The following is a 27,511-nucleotide window of genomic DNA, read 5'->3' on the forward strand; positions in this document are numbered from 1 at the left end:
CCGAGCAAGATGCTCCTCCAGAGGAGGCCCACGGTTGCATCATCAAGGGTTATTTTTAGTTGGATTTGGTTTTGCTTTCAAATAAGCAGGTCTTCAGGGCTGCTCTCTTGCAAATCCGTCCTGTGCTGGTCACTTGTGGTGCATGTGGTGTGACCTGGCGCGGGCGATGGTGCCGTGAGGTGGCAGCAGCAGCAKCTGTCCCCAGGAGGCTCTGCGGCTGAGCACGGAGCATCCGCAGGGATCRGCATCCACAGGGATGCGCTGGAGCAGCCTCTGCCCGATGCTTTCTTGCCTGCTGAAACACAGCGCTTTGGCACGGAGGAGCTTTGACTTCTTCCCGGGTCCGCTGCCCCGAGCGGGATTTCTCGCCACTGCCTTGGAGATCCCGTCTTCCCTCTTGGCTAATTGCTTCATTCAAGTAGGCTTGAAATTGTGTCTTAGGGGCTCATTAGCAGAAAACAAGACGTGTCCCACTGCTGAGCAGGAGCTCTCGAACGTTGAATTTTCATGGTTATACATAGTGTTTCCAGGAACTGCGCCAAACTGCACATATATTTAAAGAAATTACATGAAGAAATGAATCTAAAGTGACCGTTGCTAGTTCGTGCCTCTTCCTTGACAGATGAATAGAAATGTACTTTTGTTTTTAGTACGTTGCCATTTGCATTCTCCAGCTTCGACCTGCCTCGAGCAGGCGGGCCACGGCACCGGGTGACGGAGGAAAGGCAGCTGGTGCTCACAGGATTCCTAGGGAGAAGCGGCGCCCGCTTTGCCGTGGCTCGGAGGGCAGCTGCTCCCGCGGGGATCCGGGGCTTTGCAAGGGGACCCAGCACTTGGTGGGGTCGGTTTTGTCACGTCTGAAAGGGACCTGAGCACTCACAAGCATTTTCTAARCTGTCATGGAAGTTCTTGGTCATTGGAGGGGGGAAATGTGGGAAAGGTTGAGGCTGCAACTCTGGTGACCAGCTCCGCACAATGATAAGGAAAATGCTACTGTGTTTACTGAGAAATCACACAATTGGCTGTTAAATTCTCTGAATATATCAAAGAGCCTTATTATTGTGCTCAGGTTTTAATTCCCTATTATTTTCAGGAAATACATGTCCTCAGAGCAATGAGAGGAAACTTTGAACGCTTTTCTTCCTCTTGTGCTGGGTGTGGGCTTAGTGCTGCCTAATTGTTAGTCTGTCTGAAGCCTGAGCTCCCATAGGAAAAAAGAACAAACCCATTTACATTTGTGTCATTGCTGTGTGCTTTCAAATATGCAGCTTAGACTGTTTTTCTTTTTTTTTTAAGATCAAAGGTGACAAGAAAAGCAGAGCAGAGAAGTGCGGAATGATGCAGAGAACACAGATGTAAAGAACAAAGGAAAGAGGAAGGAGCCGAACCTGGTGTAGTGGGGAGAGAAGAAGAAGCCTAAATGCAAGTACTTGAATGTGGAAATGATTCTCTGCAGGCTGCTTAACGGGAGGTTAAAGTGGTGCTTTGATCTGCACGTAGGGGTGGCTGGCACTTTTGTAGAGGTGCCCGACATAGGTTAATATGTTTAAAATTTTCTGTGTCAGGTTCAATACTTTGGACTCTCTGTCGATAATTTACAGGTCTAAACACGGAAATGGCATCAGGGTCATGTGTATGTGTGTGAGAGAGAGAGACATAAAAAAAGTTAGTTTTGAGACTTAACTGAATAATATAATGTGTCCTGGTGCAGCTGAGATGCCTGTRGAGCACTGACTTCCTAGCCAGGCAGTATTGAAATGTGCAATAGCAGCTAAAGGGAACAGTGATTGGGTTGATCAGAGAAAGCTGAAGAGGGCACTTCTGCTCAGCTAGAACCAAAGTGGTCTCATAAACTAAAATATATTAAWTWAWWTWAWTTATTTTTTCAAAATTTATTTTAAAATATAAATAAATAAAAGATATTTTATAAATAAAAGATATTTTATAAATAAAAKATATTTTTCATAATCTTAGTCAAATTCATGGGACAAAAACAGGCATTTGAAGATCCTGTAGTTAGTAGATACAGTGTTTTAGCTGGTACAATGGTGTCTCATTTTTAACATTTTTTTTTCTTGGCAAAAAATCCACCCATCCTGTGCATATGCAAGTGCTTGGCCCCAAAAGAGGTCCCTCTAGGAGCTTAGCTGGTTTCCTTTGGGCCTCCAGTAGGCTGCCTCCATGAGCAGCAGAGCCACTTTGAGTCTTCAGTTAAAAGGGTTGACTGATAGAAGCTGTACCAGAAGACCATTTTCTGTGACAGAGAGGGTTTTTTCATCTCACTTGTTCTTGACACAAAGTCAGCGTCACGTATGTGGTTATTACAGGACTGCAAATCTTCAGTAAGTTTGTCTGTCTGTCTCTCGGGCTGAGAGTCTGCCTAGAAGACAAGTAACGTTGTCCCCTGTTGTGTCCAGCTCCTTCCAACACAGGTAAGGATGCCTGTCGAGAGAATGCGGATGCGCCCATGGCTGGAAGAGCAAATCAATTCCAACACGATACCAGGGCTGAAATGGCTAAATAAGGTAAGGTCCGCGTGCCTCCCGGCCAGCGTTTTGCGACGTGCGTGCTCTATAGCAAAGTTTGAGTTTGGGCTAAGTCAGTCAGGGTTTGTGATTTTCAAAAGGGCAGCGCAGGGAAGAAGGGCAAAGCTGAATGCTTCCTGCTGAACCTGTTCTTCTGGCCTTACCTTGCAGATTGGAAGTTCTCCATATTTGCCTGTTAGATTTGTGGCTTGTTTGAAAACATTTTTCCTCCTTCAACTCTTTGTTGTTACAACAGCTGTTCTGAAGACTCCGTTAGGTTTTTAAGTTGGGAACAAATTACTCACCAGGCAGTGTCAGAAGAATTTGAACAAATACTCTTCTGAGGTGGAATAGTATATTTTTCATTATCTTCTGAGTCCAAGTGATCATTTGCTCTTTCAGTCATATGTGAAATCTCTGATATGCCTCAAAGCAGTGGACCTGGGAGAAAACAGGGTAACTTTTCCTGTACGGGATCCAAATCTAGTGCTTTCTTGTCTGGAACTCTTACTGAAAGTTTTAGACACACAGATAACATAAGCTTGGACTCCAAAATGTCAGCACTAGTTAAATTATTTTAATTGGCGTAATAAAACAGAGTGTTTAGTCTAGTTAGTCTAGTGTCTTGTCTCCACTAGTACTTGTGATGCTCAGGTAATCATTTTCAGAACTGAAGAATGACATTCAGATATTCTTTATCTCAGCTTTGCAACCAAGAAATTTTAGTCACCATAAAATTATCCTGAGTCCTTTAAATTTCAGCTGCACAGTTTGTTTCTCAGGAACTTCCTGCATCGGTGACTTTTGCATGCTGTGACTGGGTAAATAAATATTGCTTTATCCACTCCCAAGTTAGCTGCCCTGCAAATTTGAGTAAGTCCTTGTTCTTGCATAATGGGGTCACAGTTAAAAAGGAGGAAGAGACTAGTTTTAACTGTTGTCTTTGTAATTTGAATACCATGTTCAGGTCCCGACAGATTCTAGCTCTGTGTCAGTTCTCTCCTGTTGACAGCCYATCTCTAATGTCCTTTCCAGGATAATTTTGATACTTCTGTTTTTCTGATTCTGAAATAGTTTCTCTGTGCCTGTTAGGACACAGTATTGTAGTTTCAGTCTTACTGTTTAATTAATCGTCATTATTTTTGCAGATTACTTAACCTTTCCCAGTCCACCCCAGAAAGGTACCTGCTGCCTTTGCTGTGCAGCGCAGAGTGCTGCAGTGGCAGCAACAGGCTGCCCCTGTGCCAAGGGCTTCATTCTCCAAGCTCAAGTTATAAAGGCATTTTGCAAAGCATGTTGTGTTGTGCAATGCTTACCACTATGCTGATCATAGTGTTACAGCAGTTTCTGCCTGGTCCTTCTGGCATGACATTTCACACACAAGAACTTATTGGAAAGTTTTGTCTGTAGTTAATATTCCCTATATTGACTGATGCTTGTTTTAAAAATACGATACTTTGAAATTGGATTTTTTTTTTTCGAAAACAAAGCCTACCAGAGGGGGGAGGATCCCAGGCCAAATGGCCTGCGTTGAGGTTAATTAAGCTCAGTCTCTACTCCCACCCTCAGATTTGACAGCCCCTCTGAATTGCCTTTATTGTGCTCAACAAGCTAATTTCACTTCTAAGTGCTGCTCTTTAAAAATGCCTCAAAGATTTGTTCCAGCAATGAACTATTAAACCAGAAATACTTCTATTTTTTTTTTAATTTAAGTCCCAGTCATAAGCAAGGCCATGCGTGGGATCTGTGAGAAAGTATCATGTGCATCACAGCTTTGTGCACACACAGAACTGCCTCTGAAAGCAGTGTGGTGATCTCAGGASTTGTGTTTTTAAATCAGAGCTTGGCGTAAATCAGTTTGTGGTGAAGAGGAATGTGTGTCAGATTGGAAGGAGAATGGCATTTCTGTGCACGGCTTTTGAAGAAATATAAGTGCTACAGGAAATAATATTATTCTAAGTTTCTCATGGGGAGAATGAGGAAGTAATGGGACTCACAGCATTCTAAGTTTCTCTTTTGGGGGGATTTTTTTTTTCTTGGTGATTTTCCTATATGAGGAGGGAATTAAACCTCACAGTTAAATGACAAGGCAGGTAAGGGCAGATTTATCTAATCCCTTCCTCTGCTTGTTCTGTACTGCACTATTAAATGTTTTCCCCTCCAGAACAGACTCCCCTGCATAAGGCAGGAAGRAAAAATGATCAGATATTTGTGTGCCTCCCAGGTGAAAATTTTATCCTGACCTGAGGGAGGAAGGGAATTTGTTCACCTCCCCAGAGAGAAACACCTGGGAGCCATGAAGGAAATTAGGTAGTGGTTGARGAGTAGGGTGAAGGGAGGTTAGTGTCCCTCATGGATCTGCATAAGGATGTTGCAGTGGAAACTTTCAGAGTAGCTGCAGGGGCTGCAGAGAGGGAATCTGCTGCTGTGATGGCTGTCCGGGCTGTCACCATCAAGATGGTCCCTACTTAAAATTTGTCCTGTGACTTCCAGCTAGTGTGTGATCTCATGCTGCCTGTCCTGCCTGAGGGATTTTGCAGTGTTAGAGTTCAATAGTGTTAATGGTCAATATTGTTTTCCTCTTCCTGCTTGCTTCTAAGAATGTAACACCTTTTCCTTTTGATGTCCCCCCTGGAATTTGGTAGCAATTCCTGTTTTGCTGCACTAGTTCTGTGGGCTGTGCGTTTGGACTTTAGATGAGCCTGATTCCTGAAAGAAACACGGATTCCTGCGTTAATGTCCAGTGCTAAACCACTGTCCAAGACAATGCAAGAYTGAGCAGGTCTAATGCTGTTGTAGTATTCTCAAAACGAGTGGGAGATCACTGCTTCCAGTATGAGCAGCTGCACAGAACTTAATAGAAAGCTTTAAGCCTTGGRATTTGAAAGTAGCCAGCAGTGTGGAGAATGCAGAGAAAAGCCTTGCTCGGGAGCAGACGAATCAACAGCCAGAGCCAGAACGCAGGAGGAGTAGTTCAGAAAAGAGCAGAGGCAAAATAGAGCCTGTCTGTAAATTGGGATCAGGAAAGACGTTGTAGGGGGTTCAGAGCCGGTTCAGGAAACCTGCTGGCACGTGGAGACACTTCCACGTAGCTAGAGGGGGAGCAGCCTCCTCTCATTGCGGGAGGTTSTTGGTTAAAGGGCTCGCTGATGTGTCGAAGATACAGGGGTAGTAAGGACAGAAAGTGCTTCCTGACAGCAGGGCAAGGAGGAGACCGGCCATCCTCTCGGCTTGGAGGGCAAGGAGGACAAGGCATCACATCAGCTCGACCTGGAGCTGCTGCCTGCAGCACGTGGTGTCGAGTTCAGTCATTCCAGCTCTGTGGGTGTTTCTGTGGATTCCCTGGATGAGAGAATCACTGCCCCCTCCATCCTCGTCAGTGAAATGGGGCTCTGCACATGCAGCCGAGTCTAAGGAAAAGTGGTGACGAGTCTTTTCCTAGAAATGCATTATTAGTAAGCACAGACCCAAGGAGGACAGGGGCAAATGGTTGATGTGAGGTCACTTCCTGAGGAGAGGTTTTTGAAATTGAAAAGCAGTGTTTAGGCTGTGGCGTTGATGGCCTTGTGGTTGGCACCGTTGTGGGATTTCAGAGAGGGTAGCTGTTAGTGTAGCTGATGACAGAATCTATAGTTTTTATGTATATACAATTAGGTATACATTAAATTTATAATACAAGAATATATTACTTTTAAAAAAATATATATTATAAATTGCTGTAAATCCTTGTGCTTCAACACATCTGGAGTTATGGAGAACTTTCTGTAATAAATAAATATTTAAACTGCTACTGAAAAGGTCCTTGCACTTCCCTTTGAAGCACTGAGTCCTGCAGACAGTGACAGGGTGCTAAACTTGATGTATTCGGGAGTCTTGTTCAGTTTGGGAGTTGCCATAGTTGCCATTTTGAATTATCATACAGAACATGAAATCAGCAGTTTAGCCTCTGTAGCAATGTGTTCAATTCTCTCCCCATCCCCAAACATGAGAAGACTTTCTAATCTGTTCAGTTCTTGAAGTTCTTCTTGATAGAAATATGGAACTCTATTTCATCCTTTCTATAGTTTTAGGAGATAAGATGCAATAAGGCTTGTTCTAGCTCCGATGAGTATAGTGGTGCTGTGGGACACAGAGCAGTTCTTCCTTTAGACATCTTCTATTTGAGGAAAGAGGAGAGTATCTCTGTAGTATGATCAAATATAGAAAGGAGGAGGAAGGAAGAGGCAAAAGGAACATAAGTGAAGGTAATAGAGTTAGAGAAAGAATTGAGAGCTGGAGAGGGAATAGGGGGGAACGTGTTAAATCTGTGCTCTCACCAAATTAAAGAGAAAGGGGAGTGAGAAGTTTAGAATTGCATTATTTGCAAGTGAATGTTATTGACAGAAAAGATTGCAGAAATGAGCTGAAGGATGACAGAAAATGCAGGCTCAAAAAGTAAAAGATCACAGAGCAGGGAAGGGAAATAAACCCAACCTTGGTATTTAGTGAAATATTAACCAGAGAGACAAGGAAGAGTAGTGGTTGTTGAAGGAAGGGGAAAGGGCAGAGGATTAATCTCACCTGACCTTAGACATCTAATGCAGACTCTGAAATGAGAGCTGYCTGATTAGAGTCCTTTGTAGTGGAGGGGGAGAGAGAGACAGAGAGAGGCATTTTTGGGGTGTGGTTGAGTTAACATGTTAAGGTGAAAGAGGTGAATTGTGCCCTTAAAAGTGCTTTTCTCTTGCTGGCTGTGAAGGGAACCTAGGCAGACTGTGGTGATATTTACAGTGCAAGTTGCCTGCATTTGAAGTCAGATGTTTCCCTTTCCCAAGAAGGAGCTAAAAAACAAGGCTGCAAAACAAATTTGTTTTACATGACTTTGCAAAAATTAACATAGTGTGTCCGGGCCACTATATAGGATTTAGTTCCTGTGTGGTATGACATAAAAAACATCTGACTCAGGATCCATCTAGTTCAATAGCCCATCTTTTAGATGATGGCCTGTACTAAATGCTTATGAGAAAAGTGTAAGACATATGTCAGGAATAATAGTATTCTTCCCCATCCTGTGCTGTTTGAGCTCAGGAAACTGCTGAGCTTCCTGAGCTGGGCTTGCATCACAGAACCATCATCTTTAATAGTAATTTTAGAGATCCTTTTCCTTCACTCTGCTAGTAGGTTACTGGCTAAATTCTAAATCCCTTGAATTAGCTGTGTTCCTAGAGTTGTTTATTTTCATATTTGATGTTTCTAATCATAAAAATATCTGTGCTGCCAAAACCAGCCTTCATTTGAACGTTTTAGAAATGTGAAGCACTGCATGTTTTGTTCATGTGTCAGCTCGGAAAGCTGCCAGCCACGTAGGCCACGAAGGGGCATCCGAGTGTTTCATATGCCTGAAGTTGTGTTCTGCCTTCACAGATGCCAGTGGATATTTTCCTGCTGAGTTCAGTGGCAGCAGCACTGTTAAAAGGAAGCAAAACACTTGCAGATGCGGGAAGTGTGTTTCTGAATAAGTGACTTAAAGTCATCAGAAAATCCCTCAAGTCGATCAGTGTTGGCATTTCCTGTTTGTTTTCCCTTCTAGGAGAAGAAGATTTTTCAGATTCCCTGGATGCATGCTGCAAGACATGGGTGGGACGTTGAAAAAGATGCTCCTTTATTTAGAAACTGGGCAATTCACACAGGTATCAGAACTTTCTGTTTTCAGGACAAAATTCAWTTTATTTTTTTCTTTTTGAAGATACTTTTTCTTTCTTTCATATCCTTGCTTTTAGTAACAAAGAATGAATTTGAGTTGCCAAATCTGTGGGAGGTTAAATGCTTCTTTCAAGGTCCCTGCTTTCCAGCGTCACTGAGGGGCCGTAACTCATTTGCATTGAGGAACACAGTAACACTTAATTGATTTAAACGTTAACAAGATTGGGGTCAAAATTGCTGAGAGTGGAGCATGCTCAGCGCTTTGCAGATTTGGACCCTTAGGCTCTTTATGTGTTTCTGTGGATTTGAGCCAGACATAATAAAGGTAGATGCTGTGCAAGCTTTTCCATGCTGTTGTAGAGCTGCATCTGATCTGCAGTGCCCTACGTCTTTCTTGTGCAGAAGCTGTTAATCGTGTTCTAAAAATGTGCATGAGAATGAGATTGCAGCATTCATTTTTTCCTGAAACTCAAACTATTGATTGAATGCCTGTCTTGAGAACTGAAGGGCTGACATCCTGAAGTTARCTCTTGTTGTGGTTAATTTGCCTTAGGTTTTCCGTTATACACCATATGTACCTAACTTTCTTTCCTTGCTTAGGAAAATACCAGTCAGGAGTAGACAAGCCTGATCCAAAAACATGGAAGGCAAATTTCCGCTGTGCTATGAACTCCTTGCCTGACATAGAAGAAGTGAAGGACAAGAGTATAAAGAAAGGAAACAATGCCTTCAGGGTGTACCGGATGCTGCCACTGTCCGAGAGACCGTCCAAAAAAGGTAGACAAGAGAGTTTGTGAACATCCAAACCGTGTTGGGTAGATTGTTATGACTCTGTCAGTGAAACCTACTGAGGATACTGGGGTTTGCAAATTGTGCTGGTCTTCCTTCAGCAGCTGTAATTATCAGGGGCTTTTGTTCAGATGTTTCTGAGAAGTTCTGAACTTCGTTATGAAAAATGGGCCGTGTCCTACTAAGAACAAGATGCTTTGAGAGAGGATGGGCAGGATGCGGTCCCTCAAAATCGGTGATCTCATGTAAATTGCCTTAGTTTTGTTGAAGCCAGTGGTATTGTGTTTAGATTTCAGTCCCAGGTATTTAGCTTATTTAAAATCTGGGGCTGCAGGTAAGTGCTGGAAAATGGCCACGATTTAATACGAGACAGAGAGTGATACAGTGTAGACAGCTGAAGATTTACARCGTGGCAACCACCGTTAATCTGAATGCTGATAAATTTTTTTCTGAAGGAGGTGTTAATGTGATTGCTGAATTACAGCACAGCTACAGGAAGCTGAGAATACCATGGAGAAGAGCTCATTTATGTTTATCTGTGGTAGCATTTCCAAAAGCACAGTCCCCATTAGGTATCATAATGCAGATGGGTAGCACAGAGTTGTATCTGTCTATTCCCCAACCCTTGGGGAAGAACTGGAGCTCATTTACAGCACCCCTTAAATCAGGGGCGCAGACTAGGGGGATGTCAGAACTCGGTGTATTTAGCACTTAGAGCTCATTTGGAGTCTGGAGGCAGGCGTACTGCTCTGTCTTCCCAAACAGGGGTAGAAATAAACTCATGTGGCTTTGAACCAAGTGAGAGCAGTGAACATTTAAGCAAAGCTCTGGTAGTTACTGATGTAGCTGAACAGCAAATGTGAAGAGCTGATGCTGTGGAAGGGCATGGGGCTGAAGCTGCCATGTGGAGCTGGGAGTGCAATTTCAGCATCTTGGTTTTCTGTACCCAAGTTTGACATCATGGGGATTTATCTCCTTTAAACCATTTTCAGAGTTAAGTACCTAAACTAGTGAAAAAGATTATCCTGTTTGCCCACACAGAACAATCCTAGTAAAGCAGGGAAGACTTGTGTTTAAATCTCCAGCTTAGGTATTAAGTCTCCCACATGCAAGGAGAGGGCCAACTACCAGGTCAGTCTCATAAATAGTTGGTTGCTTGTGAGACAGAAACATTGACTTAGTTCTTTGGACCACAGTGGATGAATGGATTTTGGATGAAAATGTAACTTGCAGTCCAAATGCACAGTGTGGCTATAAAATCTGATATAGGTCACCAAGAGCAAAATAGCACAATTTTCTTTTTTCTTTTTGCTTTTTTTTATTCTTAGCTCAGATCTAAAAGGAACCTCTTAATTTTGGAGAGGAAGATAGGAAACCCTAGCATTTATGAGGCAGAACTAGTCTCGAAAATAAATACCAGTCTGAAGAAAGATTGAAAAAGTTTGCTTTGAAACTGTTTCTGGTCTCTGGACTATGGGGTATTAGGTACATTCAGGCATATTTCCCTAAATCATATTCCACTGTGGTCAGTTCCTCCTATAGCTGTAAGAGATAGAAAAGTTGAGAATGAAAGCTGAGACTTTGGAGCCGTCGTGGGAGCGGGTTCTGCAGCAGGTCCCACTGCATTCAACACACGTCGAATGTGTGGGGCTCAGCCGCCCCAGCGGTGGGAGCTGCAGTGACCCACTGCAGGGCCTGCCCTGGTCACAGCAGTGCCAGGGCCTGCCGAGGAGCACGAGGGGTGTGAGGGCCACCTGGAGCGGGTTTTTCTTTACTTTCTTTATTTTCCTTTCCGTTCTGCATTCTCCAATTCATCAAGGTTCATCACAAACCACTTTGCATGACTTGCAGACTTGTCTGACTCGTATGTGCTCCCCCTTCGCCTCAGGTTGCAACTAGTCACAAAAATACTTGTTGGTAGCAATTGTGATCAGTCTGATCAGATAGTGACTGCTGATAGTGATCTCTTTTTGCACATTAGATCCCAGAACAATCTCCCTTTTCCTGTAGCTACAGTGTCTTTGAAATGTGATAAAACATATATATTGGTTTTTTTCATTAAATTATTTTTTTCCCCCTTCCTCCTTCTTTTCAGGCTTCCTCTCTCAGTTTGTGGCTCTTGAGTTCCAATTTCTTCATATTTTCTGACTGAAATTCTATTGGTCCTATCAGTGCGGCTTTTTTTGTAGCCCTACTAAAATGAAACAGCCACAATGTTCAAGATGAGTCTTCGACTGCACAGGCTGTGAAGTAGGTTTAAAATTAAGCAGGATGCTGTTTCTGTGAGGTGCTGTCCTTTGAGGCACATTATGCTATTTCTTAGCACATATAGAAAATGTGGAGGAGGGAGGATATCTCATTGTACAGAGGACTAAAGAAATCTTCTTTTTGTTGTTGCAGGCAAAAAAACAAAGCCTGAGAAGGATGACAAATTCAAACAAATTAAGGTAAGAAATAACTGTTTAATTATGTGAGAACCTGTTGCAATTTTTTTTAATAGACCCAACAGTATTTTATGTTGGATTGTGTGGATACTTGCAAATCTCCCATGCTTGTGGTTTCTTTCGGTAGCTTCAKTTACATTGGACATTTCATTAAAAATAAACAAAACAAAAACRAAAAAACGTGAAGCCCGTTGCAGCCGTGACTGACGTCATGAGCTGACACAGCCCTTGTGTTGCAGTGCCTTGGAGACTGGAAAACTGGCAGCCTTGGCAATATGTTTGCCATTTGTTTCTGTAAGTAGAAAGAAAGCAATTATGGCAGGAATGCTCCTGAACAATGGGACTACCTTTTGGAGCCATTAATTTGTGTTTGTAGTGTGCTGGAAATTTGTTTCCATTTAGGCAAAATRGAAGTTCTGCCAGAACTGCAGGTTCTGCTCATGTTTTTGAAGTCAGAAAACTCRACTGTAAATCTCATGGGTCAGGATGTGAGGTAGCCACGTTTTCAGAGCATGGGCCCAAACTTGCCTTTGGCTACGAGCCATGGCACTGCCTAGTGCAGCAGCACCKCTTTGAGACGGTCCCTACTAAATCCTGGCCGGACTTGGGCCTGCTTCAGCCTTTTCAGAAATAGTTAGGCTTTCAGACTTCAGGCTTTCAGATAAAGTTTGTGTTCATGGGTCTTTTGCCGAAATTTGGGATTCAATGACTGAACCCCCCAGCCTGTAGCAGTGTGTGCAATAGCAAAGAAACTCGATCCTCTGCTGTTTGCTTGTCAAGGACTGTGGTTCTCACGTCTGAGTGCCGCAGCCCATGCAGGCAGCACTGTGTGGTCTAGGCCAGGTAAATGCTAAGGCTATTTTTGAAAAAAATCCTTTATTAAAACTGGGTTTGGAAGGAAGAAACTCTTCTGACAATGGTGACTTGTATAATTGCATACTAGAATATTTCTTGATTTGTCTGTAACTTAAATTGACTTTAAGGAACCATTTTTTAACCATGGTATCTTGATTTTGTTGTCACCTTTGTTTTATTTGTAGTGTGACTGTGATCATAGCTGTGTTCAGAGGGAGCACTCTTGTTTGTCAGAGCAGGGCAGCAGATGATGCCTGTCACAGCTGGCAGTGCTCGTTGCCATTCCCCCCTCCTTCATAATCTTTCTTTTCATCAAAGTATAAATACCTGAAAAGCCTTAGAGGTGCTTGAACAATCTTGTCCTCTTCATCAAGACTGATCTAAAATACTTATCACTGACATAATTCCACTGCTGCCTGGAGACTTTTATTCTTGGCCTTATGCCTGGGAATAGGTGTCTGTAGGGAGATACCCTTGGCTTTTGGGAGCACCTTCCTGCAGCTCAGTTGTCCTGAACTGCACACAAGTGTTACGGCACCAGTCAGCACACCTGAATGTGCTTCTAATACAAATACATACATATATAAATACACACATTTGTTATCCATATATATGTACACACATGCCCACACACACCCCCACACACCTGTATTATGTTATGGCCAATTAGCTCTTGTAGGTTTTGAGCTGGGACCCAGTAATAGTCCTGACTGTTCTCCATTATTTTAACAAATTTATAYATGAGCTGACTTCCAAATATGCATATTTTAAAATAGATGCTTGTTCAGTGCTCAGCTGCTATTATATATGGTACTGATTATTGAAAACAATAATAATGAGGAAAGGTGGGGGCTGAGTTAATGCAAATACCCATTTTTGATCACTGAAACGTCCTTAAAATTTCTTTGCTCAATGATACAGATTGCTGCAGTCTGAGTGTCTATTTTTTACTGAAAGCCTTGCCCTTACCTTGAAAAGCTCTGCTCAGTGGAGATAAGTGGGAAGCTCTTCCATGATCTACCTGTTAAATTCTGTGGGTGTTAAATTCCATTAGGCATTTGGACAAAGGTTAGGCAAAATTAGGTGATTTAATACTGACTCTGGCAACGTCCAAGTCCCTGTGTGGGTCTGGCACCATCACGTGAGTCCCAAGCTGTGTTTTTGTTTCTGCAGCTCTCAAGGGGCTACCAAAATAGTCTTCTAACCAAGCCTTAGTAAAGCTGAGCAAGTTTCCCTGCCTGCAGCATTCCCGTGGGGGCTGCCCTGTTGGCAAGGGGGATTTAGGAGCATTGCACAACGCTGGTGGCTCAGGGCCCCTGGGTACTGTCCTAATCTGCCTCTTAAGCCTGGGGTCCTTGAGGGATCAATAGGAGCTAATTTTATCTTTTCCAGGTTTGTGCTGGATACTCCAGTTCTTTAGCTCACGGATTGACGCAACCCGTGCAGCTTGTCAGAGTCCTGCCTGCTGCTCCTCTGCAGCCTCTCCTGGTTTGCAAGGGCCTCGGATGCCCTCTGTGCCTTTGGCCTTGCTCAGTGGCTGCAGAGGCCAGTGGGGCTGGTGTCAGGCGGACAGGTCCTGAACTGGCTGCATGTGCAGCATGTGGCATCCAGAGAAGAACTGTCACCCTGTCCCCACGGCCTTTGTTCCCATGAGATAAGTTTATAGGGTTAGTGCAGTGAAGGCCTGACACCACGAGGATGGCCGCTCACCTTTGCCCAAGTGTCTTAGGGCAGTAGAAATGGGCACGACACTGTCAGGTCCCACCAGCAGCTCTGGCCCTCTCTGCAGGTATCTCTAGCTCAACAGCAAGGCAGGACTTAGCTCTCAATCTTGGCGTTACTGGCGCAGAGTCACAGCAGAAGRCTTCATACTTTGTACCCAATAGCCCTTGTCAGGGAGCCAGGCAAAGGGGAGGCTGGTTTTGTAGTTAATCCTTTAAAAGTGGCAGCAGCTTTTTAAGACATCCTGAAAATATGGAATTAGAACTTTTACAGTCTATTCTGAATTTCTGTTTCTCAGATCCTTGTCTGAATGTAGCAGATTTATAGGCATGCATCTTGTGGGCAGCTCAGTGTGTGTAGAACAGGTGGTGTTTTCCCAACACTGATGCCCTATGGTAATGTTCATGATGTGATCTAAAAGGCTGTATTTAATGTAAACACTCTGGTTTGCTTTCAGACTTGCTGCAGAGAAAAATTAAGGCTAGAATTTAGTAATTAGTACACAGAAGCTAAGACTTCCTTTCATGGAGTGCTGAGAGATGCAGCATGTTTGGAAGGGAAAGAGGATGAATATTAAATAGAACACTGTTTTAAAGCACTGTTTCTTCCTTGTTGTTCCAATGTTAATCTCTTGTCATAAATAGTGCGCTAATTTCTTGCTCTCTGAAGGCTCACTCTAAATCTGAAAATTAAAAATAACTTTGGTTTGAAAGGGGGAGATTTGGAAGTGGAATAAAACTCTGGCTTCATCTCAGAGAAATGTTCATCACCACACTGTGTTTAGCAGGGAGCAGTGAGTACGTGTCAGGCAGAAGTGATTTGATTTATTTTCATCCCAGAACAAAGAGATGAATTGAGTCCAGGCTCCTAAAATAAATCAGACCTGACCCAACTCTACTGTTTTCCTTCTAGCAAGAGCCAGTTGAATCATCTTTTGGGATTAATGGGCTCAATGATGTCACTTCTGACTATTTCCTGTCCTCCAGTATAAAAAATGAAGTTGACAGTACAGTGAACATTGTAGGTAAGTACTCCTGTGCTTTTCATATGGGCTAAGCATACAGGTGACTGAAAGTACACTTTTCTGAACTAGGTGGTACCAGAATAGCCCTTTGGCTGTGCTGATCTTTCCAGCAGCGTTTAGCACGTCGGGGAGCAACACAGTTGTGATCATGCCCACGCTTTCCGTGCTAGCCCAGCCTGTGCGAGRTGCTGGTTGCAGGACACGGCCCCACGGCCTCGCAGAGCTGATGAACCCACCACGGGGCTTCTCCCGAGGGCCGAGGCCTTGGCAGCCTTTTCATTCCGGTGGCCTTGCTGGCCCTGGCTCGCTGAGCTGGGAGCAGATTGTGCCCGGGCCACGTGGGAGGTGCATTGCAGCTGGATCACACTTTCCCGTTGCTCCAAGAAGGGCTGTGCATAGGGTGCCATTTGTGTGTGACTTTAAACATACATATGGAATGCAGGAACTCTCTTCTTTTTACTGGTACCTCAGTAGCAGCTGGTTCTTAACATCAGAGAGCTAACAGCAGAGATCACTGAAGACTGTATTTAGAAACTAGGAACACACTAGGAATTAGCTGTCATCTCAAGAGTGTGAATAGTTGGTTCTTGGTAGAATAATAGGGCTGTTTTTTGACAGCCTTTTTTTTTCTTTCTTTTTTTTCTTTTTTTTTTTTTTTTTGGGCTAAGGTTTTCATGGCAATGAGAGCTCCATGTGACCCATATACCACTTTCTCTAGATTTCCACTTTTCTGCATCTAGAGAAGGCACTTAAAAAGTATATTAATCTTGTGCTTGCAGATATTATGTGCAGTGACTATTTTCACTGTCCATTTCTTAGATCGCAGGGCTTTGTATAAAGTCCTTTTCTTCAAGTATTTTTATGGTTGAGATGTTTATGAGTACTTTTCTTCTCTTAATGGTAATTTATTTAACCATCCCTTGCTTTTCTAAGAATACTAGGTTGTGGGTTTTGCTCCCGCTATTATGGAGAGTTTTGTAACTTGAAGGAATAGTGAAGTATATTTCCTGACTCATAAATAAGTCTGAAATAGCCCAAGGCTAATACACAAACGAAGGGAAGAAGGAAGCTGCCTTCCCTGATGCTATGTTCTACTGCCTTAAAGTCAAACGGGGATCAATTAAAACCATCTTTAGAATGTATCCAGTGTTATGCAAAGCCACTAATGTCAGTTGAGAGTCATTTTGCTGCACACAGCAGACAAGTTTTCTGCAGTGCAGCATATCCTGAAATCCTGGTTTAATTTTATGATGACATAAATTACATGTTACACATTAGAAGATCTCAGTAATTTACAGCACAGGTCTCATAACAGCAATAGCAACATATGAAAATAGTCAAAGCTGTAATGTGAAAACCAAGCAGCATGTTCAGAGGAGCAGAGCTGAATTTGTACCCTACAGACTCAGACTTTTTGGAGAAAAGTCTGGCTAACTTCTCCATTTGTCCTTTCGATAGGCTCCAAATCCACTTTTAGGAGCAGAATGACAGAATTGGGTTTGYAACTGTGATCCTCTGTTGTGTAATTAATGGCTTATGAAGTGCAGTGCTTATCCAAACTGAAGAGAGAGAACTTTATTTAGCGCTAATAGATGAAGAATTTCTGCAGAAATGAGGAAAGTCAGGTGGAGGGAGGAAGAACAGAAGCAGCACCTGCAATGCTTTTGGACATAGTACAGTTTAAGGAAAAGCTGTTGCATTTGGTCCAGGTGAGCAGTATCTTTTGCTGCACTGAAATTGTCTCTAGGGGTGGTAGGAATTTTGCAGGCACTGAGGAGAAAGGTGAGAAGATGACCTGCTCGTGCAGCAGGGTGGGAGGCGGCGTTTCCTCCCCGCTCAGTAAAAAGCAGAATGTTTCAAAACCAGGAAAGAATTGGTTATGGTGGAGGTGAAATGTCTAGGGCAAAATGGTAGTAGTTGTTGTGATAGGGCTTCTTGGGGGGGAAAAAAAAAAAAAAGGAAAGAAAAGAAAAAAAGATTGTGGAGTGTCTGTGTAATTTTCTTTTGTGGAATTGCACATTTTGGTGGWAATACACATCCAGGTTTGGAGGGGTTTCCAGTCGTTACCTGACAGTTCACAAAAACAAAATGCCATGCAGCTTTTTCCTGGGAGACAAACATGTTGGTCTTCCTTTTCAAAAAGTTTTGTTCTAGCCTAGTTTAAAAATAACAAGGCAGGAGGAATGGTTTGTGTACATATGCATGTGTATTCATATATACTTATCTTAGCTTGTTCAGGGAAAGATCATATCTTTTATTTTTCTTTAAATCTTTTTAGTAATAATCAGAAGTAGGTCATATAATAGAAGATTTTCTGTGTTTCACTGCCTGCGTTTTTCTATATCATTGGTACAGAAAGAATATTCTGTCTGAGTTTCTAATGGCTCAGTGCTGTATAGTTTGGTGGATTAATTATCCTCTCCTTTGAAACATCCAATATTGGCCATGTCCAAAATCAGATCACCAAGTGGGATGAACAGTTGTCTGCTACCAAGTGGATGTGCCAGAAAATCTAGCAGAGTAGAGCCTGTGCAAAAATTAAAGTCTGCAATGGCATTCATCATTGCATAGTATTTTTTAAGACTAACAACAGTCCACAACATGCAAATGCACCTGAACCTGTTTCTGTAGCACAAAACCTTTCCAACTCTTGTTGAAACTGGTAGGAATTTGCCAGTATGAAGGCTGCTTCTCTTGGCGCTTTATGTTCCAGGGAAAGAATATCTGCAGCTCTTCCTTTTCCCTTGGGAAGCCGTGTGTTCCGGTTAGTCATCCTGCGAGGTGGCACCGTGCCCGTGCGCTCGTCCTGTTCAGCTGGTGGYGTTCGGCATTAGTGCAGTTGTCGTGTTCCTATGGCTGGAGTTAAAAAATGGAGCTCTGCAGCACAGACTCTCACAGCTGCTTTAAGCAGAGAGATCTCTGAGGAGATCTGAGGTTCTGGCTTTCAGCGTAGTTTTGCCTTGTCCATTAACATGCTCGTACCTCGGGGTATTCACTGCTTCAGGAAGGTGTTGGGCAGCGCAATTAATGCCTGGGAAGTGTTTTGGAACATGTGCAAAGCACCTATGCTGCCTTCACTTCACTGAAATAAATAACATTAATTTGGTCTTAACCATCAGGTGCCTGGCAGCATAGGAAAATCCTCTGTTAATACCTAACCAGGCTGTAGCTTTCAGTGACAGGCCATGGGCATTGCAGACTGTGGGTATGACCATATTTTTCTGCCTGCTGTCACTGGCACTGCAAGGATTTGTGACAACAAGCGTCTGATTGGAGGAAAACTCTTGGCAGACCCCTGTCATGCATAAACCAGCGTTCCGGGATGTATTATGTGGCCGTTTGTTTGCATGCCAGCTCTGGCCCATTTGGCCTTACGGTGCCTAGTTCACCTCAGAGCGCTCGGAGACCACGGGATGTGGGCAACTTCACGGGCTCAGAGAATGGGTGAGGTTGGCAGGGACCTCTGGGGATCTTCTAGTCCAACCAGCCTGCTCAAGCAGGGACACCTAGAGCACGTGGCACAGGGTCACGTCCAGGTGGGTACGGATGACACTCTCTAGGATTTRGAGGGGGAATTTGCAGTCACATAGTTCAAAAGCTCACTGGTCCCAGCAAGTGGTGTTCTGGGCAGGCTGGAGCTTGGCTTGCCAAGCTCTTTATGTCCTGGTCAGTCTTCATTTCTGAGTGAAAGAGCGTGGCTGTGAGCATTCCTGTGAAAGCATCTGGGCAGCTGGTGTGTTGTGGCAAAGGACACATTTGCTAGAAGAGCCAGTGGAGAGTTAGGCACTTCTCGTGGTCAGAAGTGGAAAGAAATGTTTTTGAAGGTGTTGGAAACTAAATAAATCACATAGGTTTCCTTTAGAAGTGCATTTAAAGGCTCCGTGTTATTCAAGCAGCAACCAGTCCTCAAGGATAAGTAATCAGAGGTTCTACAGGATATTATAATGATACAAAATATTATAAATAATGCATTTTTGTTTCTAATCCCCAGTTGTAGGACAGCCGCACTTTGATGGCAGCAGCGAGGAGCAGATGATAGTTACCAACCCCCCTGATGTTTGCCAGGTGGTAGAGGTGACAACAGAAAGTGATGAACAACCCCTCAGCATGAGCCAGCTCTACCCCCTACAGATCTCCCCTGTCTCGTCCTATGCAGGTAAGCATCCTTATTGTAACTTACAGACTTTGGGGAAAATTTTTGGAAGAWACAGCCTGATAGGGAATGGCAGGCTAGGAAGCAGGGGTCTCCACTGGGGAAAAGGGTTTTTTTCCAGAGTACTGGCAGAAATTCAGAAATGTCTGTTCTGTGAACATTCTTATTTTTAATGAAACTTGAAAAGTCATAATCTTTTTCTATTCAACTTTATTTTTACATGATCTGAAGATGGAAACATGCTGTAGTTTTTAGTCTTTGCCTAATGGAAAGGAAACCTTTTTTAGATATATTACAGAGAGGTCTTTTCATTTTTTTTTTAGAGGGGCATTTTAGATGGTACTAATGATATCCTGCAAATAATATTTTGTCCCGCTTGCACCCCAAGTTACTAAAGATGAAAGATCTCTGCTGTGTGTCCCCTTGGTGCCTAGCACCGTGGTTGCAGAGTGCTAGGGGCTGCATTAGTGATCCATAGGGCAAATATGGAGCTGAGGGGCCTGGCACACAGCATCTGTGTTGTGCAAACAGTCGGCAGACGAGAACAGCCGCGTAGGGACTGATAACAAGCGCTCCTGTGAACTGCAGAGCTGAGGAAGTCTGGCTTCTAACTTCTGTCTCCCATCTGGATTCTCTGATTTCTAAGAAGACGTGAGAGAACAAGCCGTAACAAGTCAGAGTACTAATGGGTTGTCTTCTTTATCTGCTCCCTTATTTTCATAGAATTGGTAAGAGTTAAGAGTTTTTGGCACTTATTTGTCCCACTTCCAAATCTGAAAATTTTCGGAAGCTGTTAGGGGAGAACAGACACAATTGAACATATGGGCAAAATACATAGAGCCCCTGAAATCATAGAAACCTTATTTCCCTAGGAAGCAAGGGAAGCCCACATTTGAAAGTAGAAAAAATATCAGATCCAACTTCACCTTCATTTTTTAGCATGTTGCTGACTTACAACCTTCAGGAGACTGGAATAGAAACAGAAGTGTCATCTTTTTAGACCAACTTGAATATTAATTTGTTCCTTGAGAGATTTATTGTTTTACACATGGTTTTGCTCTTGAATCATTAGGCTCAAATTACTTCCAGGCACATTTTTATAAAGTACATATATAAGAATTTTTATCTTTAGGCCAGGATGAGTAGTGTGATGTTCTTTTGTATTGCCTCCAGTGTTGGTCTGACACGTGTTGATATATCATCCTGCTTCCCAATGTGTTTAGTCTGTAACGGCCAGAGCTGCTAGAAGGGTTTCCAGAGCAAGGCAGGGTGGGGTAGGGGGTGAGAGATGCTTTAACTTATTAGCAGTGGGAGATGGGGCTTTGGAAACGTTTGTTCTTTTACCAAATGCTTCCTGGAACACTTTTTCTGTGTGTGTGAAGGCAGTAATAGTGTGTTAAGCTCAGCTTAGATCTGAATTAGATCTGAATACTTGGAAGGCAAATAAAAGTCAATACCAAGGTCAAGGAGTCAGGGTAGTTGTTGCTTAGGCTGTAACAATATAGTGGGGTGACCTGGTGACAGGAGAAACACCCTGATATGCACAAGTCCTGCCCTTCCTCCACTGCAGCCAGCAAAGCAAACCTACATAGGGAAATGCAACATGACTGTGACTGAAGTATTTTTGTTTTCCCTTGATGTTATCTTACTATTTTGCTGGCTTCAGCTGACATAACTTAATGTCAGGAGCTGCTAACCCATCGCTGGGATGGAACAGACATGACTTTATGCTGCTGATATGCCTTTGAATGCATTTCAAGACAGTTCTTGAGGATCCCGGGGACTCTAGCTGAAGGTCAGTTAGAAGTGGAGTACCGCAAAGGATTTATCCTGGGATATGTCCTGGTTAACATCTTTGTTAATGACCAGAGAAGTGAGGGAGAGCGCACTTACGAAATTTGCAGTTGACATTAAATTGGAGGCACCAGCTGATAAGCTCAAGGCCAGGGCTGCTGTCCAGAGGGACCTGGGGAGGCTGCAGGAATGAGTCAGCAGGAACATTATGAAGTTCAGCAAGGACAGATACAAAGGCTTGTGCCTGGGAAGGGAGAGCCCCATGCACTGATTCAGGCTGGGGCTGTCAGCTCTGCAGAARAAGTTCTTGGAGGTCCTGGTGGGCGGGAAGCTGAATGTGAGCCAGAAATGCACCCTGGCAGCAAAGGCCGACAGCCTCTGGGGCTGAATTAACAGGAGTGCAACCAGTAGATGGAGAGAAGTTACTATTGCCCTCTGTTCAACTCTTGTTAGACCACATCTGGAATACTGTAGCCAGTTCTGGGCCCCTCGATGCAAGACAGATMTCAACAAACTGAAGCACATTCTGGAAGGGGCCACCACGATGGTGGGTCTGGACACTCGCCATGYGAGAAGAGGCTCAGGGATTTGGGACCTGTTCAGTGTGGAGGACAGAGGGCTTCAAGAGGGTCCAACAACAGCCTGCCCAGACCTACAAGGCTGTCAGGAAGATAATCAGGCTCTTCATGGTGGTGCACAGTGAGAGGATGAGTAGAAAAGAGAYGTGAATAGAAACAAGAGAAGATTCGACAGGATGGAAGAAATGCTTTTTCGCCATGAGGACAGTCAGACAGTGAAACAAGTTGCCCAGAGAGTTTGTACTCTTTCCATTCTTGCAAAACCCTGCCCAGATAAGACCCTGAGCAACTTGGCCTGATCTCACAGCTGTCCCTGTTTTTAGCAGGAGGTTGTACTAGAGACTTCCAAAGGTCCCTTTCCCCATAAATTGGTCTTTGAGCTTCCTTTTTTTTAGAGCAAGCATTTGACTTTCAGGGCAGGAGTTGAGGATGGGGGTCTGCACAGTTTAATATAAACCTGAAATTTGTAACACACTTGGGACTGTTTCTGGTGTTACCTTGCTGGGTGGAATTGCCTACTCTCTTAGGTGCTGTTTCTAAATGGGAGGAAAGAGTWGGGCCATAACAGCTGTGCAGGAACAGTTAGTTCAGCTTTTCTGAAACAAAAAGAAAGTAACCTGAGGTGTATCAGCTCAGCTGTCCTACATAAATCTGTTTTATTTCAAAAACATCTCTTGTTCCTTTCTGAAGCAGCTCAGGCAAATGATATGAGTGGCCCATATGAGTTTCCTTGTACTTCCAGTGAAGTCTATGAAATCTTCTTTTTTTTCCCCACTTAAGTCTATGATATTTTTCTTCCTTTTCTGATCAGCTTCACCTGGTGTTTGACAGTGTTTCAAACGGCCTCACTAACTTTCCATGCCGGAGTGGCCAGCTTCCCTGTCTCTGCTAACTGTAGTGGTGTCTCTTGCTCAGCATTTTGTTATGTATAATTGGATTCCTTTTCATCTGCATCAGCCTTTTCTGTTGCCACATGTTTCTTCATGTCCAGAAGTATCTGCTTCTTGTCTCTCTGTGAATTCCTGCTATTGATTCTATCTCCAGGGCCATTTCTCCTTTCATACTGATTACTTTCTGCCTTTTCCCTCCCTCCCCATAGTTTGTCTCCTTTAGCCAACTTTATCACCTTGTCACATCTCTCTTTATCTAGTCCAGTGCACTCAGAGTGTGACTTTACGGGGCTTCACAGTTAGATTTAATGTTTCAGGCAGCTCCTCTGCTTACTGCATGCTATAATTGAGACCCTGAATAGTGGAGGTGCTGGGTTTGGAAACACAGCTCTTCAGTAGTTGCAATGATGGACAAGGTGACCGTGAGCCAGCAACGTGCCCTYGCAGCAAAGAAGGCCCAAGAAAACAGAGCTGAAGTCTTCTCAGTGGTGCCCAGTGCCAGAAAAAGAGGCAACAGGCACAACCTGAAACACAGGAAATTTCGTCTGAATATACGATCAAAATGTTTTGCTGTGAGAGGGACAGAGCACTGGGACAGGCTGCCCAGAGATGTGGAGTCTTCTTCTCTGGAGACCTTCAAAACCCTCTTGGACACAATCTCGTGCCACATGCTCTAGGCAACCCCGCTTGAGCAGAGGGGTTGGACTAGGTGGTCTCCAGAGGTCCCTGCCAACCTGTCTGTGAGGGTGGGAATGAGGCACAGTGGGCAGGAGCTTGGGTTGGGAAGTGCTATTGAGAGGCTGCTGGGGCAGCAAGTGCTCAGGAGGGGATAGGCCCTACGTTATGGAAAGGAGGAGCGTGCGTGTGTGGTTGTCCTCTGGCACCGGTGAGCAGTGTGCCCAGAGCTGTGGCACTCAGGAGTTAACAGCTCCTSTATGTGTTGGAGTGGGGTGGAGCGTTGAGAAATATGCTGGGAGACCGGGCAAGGGTGGCGGAAACCGAAACGAGAGCAAGGTATAACAGTAATAAAATGCAAGACGTGACAACAAGCCCTTGAGGCAGCCAGCTGAGATAACAGTTCATGAAACAAAAACACATTTATCTCCTCTGGGGTGGAGTTGCTGCTTATTTTGCAGGGAGATAAAAATATGGACTTGGAAAGGACTTTACTTATAGCCGGGCCTCAAGCTGCCGAGAGAGGATAAGGCAGAGGGGACATTCCCTGCTTGTTGGACTCTGTCTGGGACAGAGATCTCCCTTCAGCACAGAAATATAAGCTATAATCCACTTCTCCCACCACCTCCACTGCTGTCTTTTCCATATCCATGTTGGCTCTGGTAAYCAGATGAATTTCCCTAAATGTTCAGTGAAGCTGTGTTGCCCAGCCCCCAGATTACTGTGACAGAGGGTCCGTGCTTTCCTGGTGTTTTCTGATTATTTGCCTTGACTTGATTGCACTTGTTCGAAGTGGATCACGCCTCTTTAGATGGATTTTTTTTGCTACTGTAGATGGAATAACATGAGTTTCATTTTTGCTTGTGTTTTGTTTGACAGAAAGTGAAACGACTGACAGCGTTCCAAGCGATGAAGAAAACACAGAGGTAAGTGTGTTCTGGACTGCTAGCACTTTGGGCAAATTCTCAGAAATTAGGTCCCGAGTTACCCTTTACACTTCACATTTGCAAACGTGGCCACCAGTGCAGCGTTCATTTCAGTAATAGCTGAGGGAGAAAATCAAACTAGGAAGGTTCAAGGAAAACAAATGTTTGAATGATTTTTTTCTAGTGGAGTGGATGTCCATGTGACTTCCTCCTGATCTGTGAAAAATACAAGCAGATTAATTACAGAATCATAGAATTCACGCGAGGAAACATATTCTGGAGAACCAGAACATCAGTGTCAGCTAGTTTGTTAACAGGGAGCAAGCCAGTGGGCTCTGTCATGTGCATGTAAGTGTGCATATGCTGAGCCTTTGTATATTGACCGTGTTGGGCAGTGAGTGTTGTGCCTTTGTTGCAAGCACACTCCTTTTGCTTCCTAAAGTGGCACGTGCACTTGCATAATGGGAGCAAATGGCTCCACGTGTGATACTCAAGTCGGATACTGAGGTATGTGAGGCAAAAAGCTTTCCTGAAACGTCAGTTGGGTACTGCTGACTGAAAGGAATCCATGGAGAAAGTACTTAYTCACCCAATGGATGGTTTTTGAAGCTGTGCCTTTGCAAAAGTGGCAGCCACCTTTTATTTTCAGTCATCCACCAGATGACTAGAGCTGTCAGTCTGCATGGATATGTAGGGGCTGGGGGAAGCTCCCTGCAGACTGGACTCAAGCTCTCGGGCTCCCTGTGCTACAAATGCCTTTTTGCAAAGGGCCTGCTGCAAATCCCTCGCCCCCCATGTCACTCAGAAACCCTTCTGGATGGTTCTCCTTGGAGACCTGCACGTTGCACGGTTGGGTCACTGTGTAACCCTCGGGGTTTATCCCTAACCATGTCTTGGTTAGGGTGCAGCCAGCGTGCACRCTGTCAGCAAAGGCCTTTTCAGTGGCTGTCACATCACTGCAGGGGACACCAAGCTAGGTCTAGAGAGGGTAGGTTGGCACTCAGCATCTGCAGCCTGCTACCAGAGCAGTTTTAACAGCTTTTCTTCCTGGTGCAGTTTTAATAACAGCCTTTATTCCCAGAGGACTGCATAGGATGTAAGTTTTTCTTGCTTCCATGGGCAAATTGAGCTCAGTGAGGCCCCCTGGGAGGGTTTGTACAGCCAGGAGGAGAGGGGGACTGGGAATCTTGTTGCTCGCTTGTGACTGAGGCCGTGAGTCCCCTGGCCTCACACGTGCAGTGAGGACCCGGCTTGGGCAGCATGTGCTGTTGTGGCAAGTGTGCTGGAGAAGGCAGCAGATGCTCTTTGCCTGGCAGACCTACCCCGTCACAGTGGATGTCCTGTCAGGGGACTGGCTTTCCCAGCAGTCTCACTTGCAGCTGGTGGACTTGATGCTGCCAGTTTTAGGTGGTGCTGCTTGAGGTGTGTGAAGTCTCCGTGGGCTGTCCTTTGGCAGGATGCTGTTCTCTCTGGTAATGGAGGAAACTTTTCCATTGGAAGCTCTGTGCTTTTAGACGTCTGTGTCCGTTTCAGTYCTCAGCATCCTGAGAATAAGGCCTTCCTTTTCCATCAGGAGAGCAGGCAGGGTCTCTTGAATGCTGGAGAGCCAACAAAGGTGAGACACGGGACTTAGAAAGGGAGAGGTGGCTGAGAGCAGACGGACAAAGCCAGCAGCTCAAGGCTCAGCTGCAGTGACAGGGAAACCACTGTGCAATGTGTGGATGTTCCTTTCTTCAGCTGGTTCCTTGGAGCACTTTGCCAAGCCACGTTCACTCCCATAATATTTCTTCCTTCTTTTTCTCCCCCCTTCTGTAGGGACGACTTCATTGGCAGAAGAAAAACATTGAAGGCAAACAGTATCTGAGCAATCTGGGAATGAGGAACACTTCTCATATGCTTCCCAGCATGGCTACTTTTGTGGCCAACAAGCCTGACCTCCAGGTCACCATCAAAGAAGAAAGCTGCCCACTGCCTTACAACAGCTCCTGGCCCCCTTTCCCAGACCTCCCCCTGTCACAAGTTGTGTCCACAGCCTCCACCAGCAGCAGCCGACCGGACCGCGAGACACGGGCCAGTGTCATCAAGAAGACGTCAGACATCACCCAGTCGAGAGTCAAGAGCTGCTAAGCCTTTGGCCGTGTGTTTTTTTAGCTTTGTTTGGTTTTGTATTTTATGTTTCTCTAGGAGAGGTTCATCCCTTGACGCACATTACACAAATCTAAGGTGAAGCCTTGGCAATACAGAACATTGCTGTGTCCGACTCCGGTGCCGGAGTGTTTTAACTCAGGACTCCAGCCGTCAGTACGTACACCCAAACCCCGATGGGCTTCCAAGGTTACAACGTAGGAAACAAAACAAGGACTTTGGCCCACTTGCAGGTTCCAGTGCTTCATGAGAGGACCAACTGACCACAAGGGAAGTGGTGCTGCTGCGCTTCTTGCTGTCAAGGCTCTGATGGAACTGAAAGCCTCAGAATGGAAGAGAAAATGTGAACTAGCTGGAATATTTTTAAATAAAAAAAAATCTATTGTGAATATTGTACATAGTGCAGTACTAGCAACGTTGCAGTCTGCTTCTGCACCTTATTAAGAAAGCACTTACGAAAAGCCTTTTATTACCTTGCTCTAATTAATGGCACATTGAAGGTCCCTCCCCACCTGTGTTCTTTTCCAAGGCTATTCTTGCTAAAGTGTCTTTAAAGAATAGAGGAAAGGAAAAGAAGGCAGAACTTCCCATGTGGATTGCATACATTTTAAGACTGCTTTTCTCATGTTTGTTTCTAATCTGCTATGCTTGAATGCCGCGTGGTACAATAGGAAGAAAAAAAAAACTATTACAGAGATATTATGCAAATTCCCAGATTTAAAAAAGAAGAAGAAAAATACTCTAATTCTAACCAGAGCAAGCTTTTTTATTTTTTATACAGGGGAATATTTTATTCAAAGTAAAATTCTAAAGTGAATATAATTTTTTTTAATCTTTTCTACAGCAAATTTATAATTTTAAGATTCAGTCCTTGGTTATCAGCAGTTATTACATCCTTGTGGCACATTTTTTTTTTAATTTTGTAAAGGTGAAATAGCTTTTATGAGCTCATGTAGCAATCAGATTATCCTGTGGATTGATAATAAATATGGTATATAGTTAAATTTTTAATAATCCTCTTGTTTGTCTCTCTTCTTTAATCTTCCAGAAGCCCCAGCTGGTTTGATAGGTGAATGTGACCTCTCAGAGTGAACAATTAGCATGACCCTTCTTTATGATTTCTACAGTAGCCATCTAACAAAATGGGAAGTACTCTGCTCGAGGCAGCTCGGCAGAGGTGGAAAGGGGAACTAGAGCTTACAGGCGACATAGACAAGTTTGGCCTCAAGTGCAGCAGACTGGGAGTTGGGAAACCTCTTCTGCTGTTACTCTATGGTTGGGTCTTGGGCAGTCATTTCATGGGAAGGGT

At 44.1% G+C, this 27,511-nt stretch overlaps 1 protein-coding gene across 1 annotated transcript; it reads left to right on the forward strand.

The window, feature by feature from the left end:
- The first annotated feature begins 1,400 nt into the window (after positions 1 to 1,400).
- IRF2 (interferon regulatory factor 2) lies at positions 1,401 to 27,204 on the forward strand. The gene is made up of 9 exons (XM_026033583.1): positions 1,401 to 1,422; positions 2,418 to 2,525; positions 8,095 to 8,194; positions 8,808 to 8,984; positions 11,397 to 11,443; positions 14,930 to 15,041; positions 19,033 to 19,197; positions 24,011 to 24,057; positions 25,873 to 27,204. Exons 2-9 carry the CDS (start codon positions 2,439 to 2,441, stop codon positions 26,182 to 26,184), a joined length of 1,047 nt encoding a protein of 348 aa, XP_025889368.1. The 5' UTR covers positions 1,401 to 1,422; positions 2,418 to 2,438; the 3' UTR covers positions 26,185 to 27,204.
- The last annotated feature ends 307 nt before the right edge of the window (positions 27,205 to 27,511 follow it).

The sequence above is a fragment of the Nothoprocta perdicaria genome, unplaced genomic scaffold (genome assembly GCF_003342845.1).
Source record: "Nothoprocta perdicaria isolate Ctin4 unplaced genomic scaffold, notPer1 scaffold_13, whole genome shotgun sequence".
NCBI lineage: Eukaryota > Metazoa > Chordata > Aves > Tinamiformes > Tinamidae > Nothoprocta > Nothoprocta perdicaria.

Excerpts from the sequence above, each read along its gene's own strand:
- IRF2 (XM_026033583.1), top strand. The coding sequence starts at position 2,439 with ATGCCTGTCGAGAGAATGCGGATGCGCCCATGGCTGGAAGAGCAAATC. Across the intron at positions 8,985-11,396 it reads CGAGAGACCGTCCAAAAAAG|GCAAAAAAACAAAGCCTGAG; the intron begins GTAGACAAGAGA and ends TTGTTGTTGCAG. Across the intron at positions 11,444-14,929 it reads ACAAATTCAAACAAATTAAG|CAAGAGCCAGTTGAATCATC; the intron begins GTAAGAAATAAC and ends TTTTCCTTCTAG.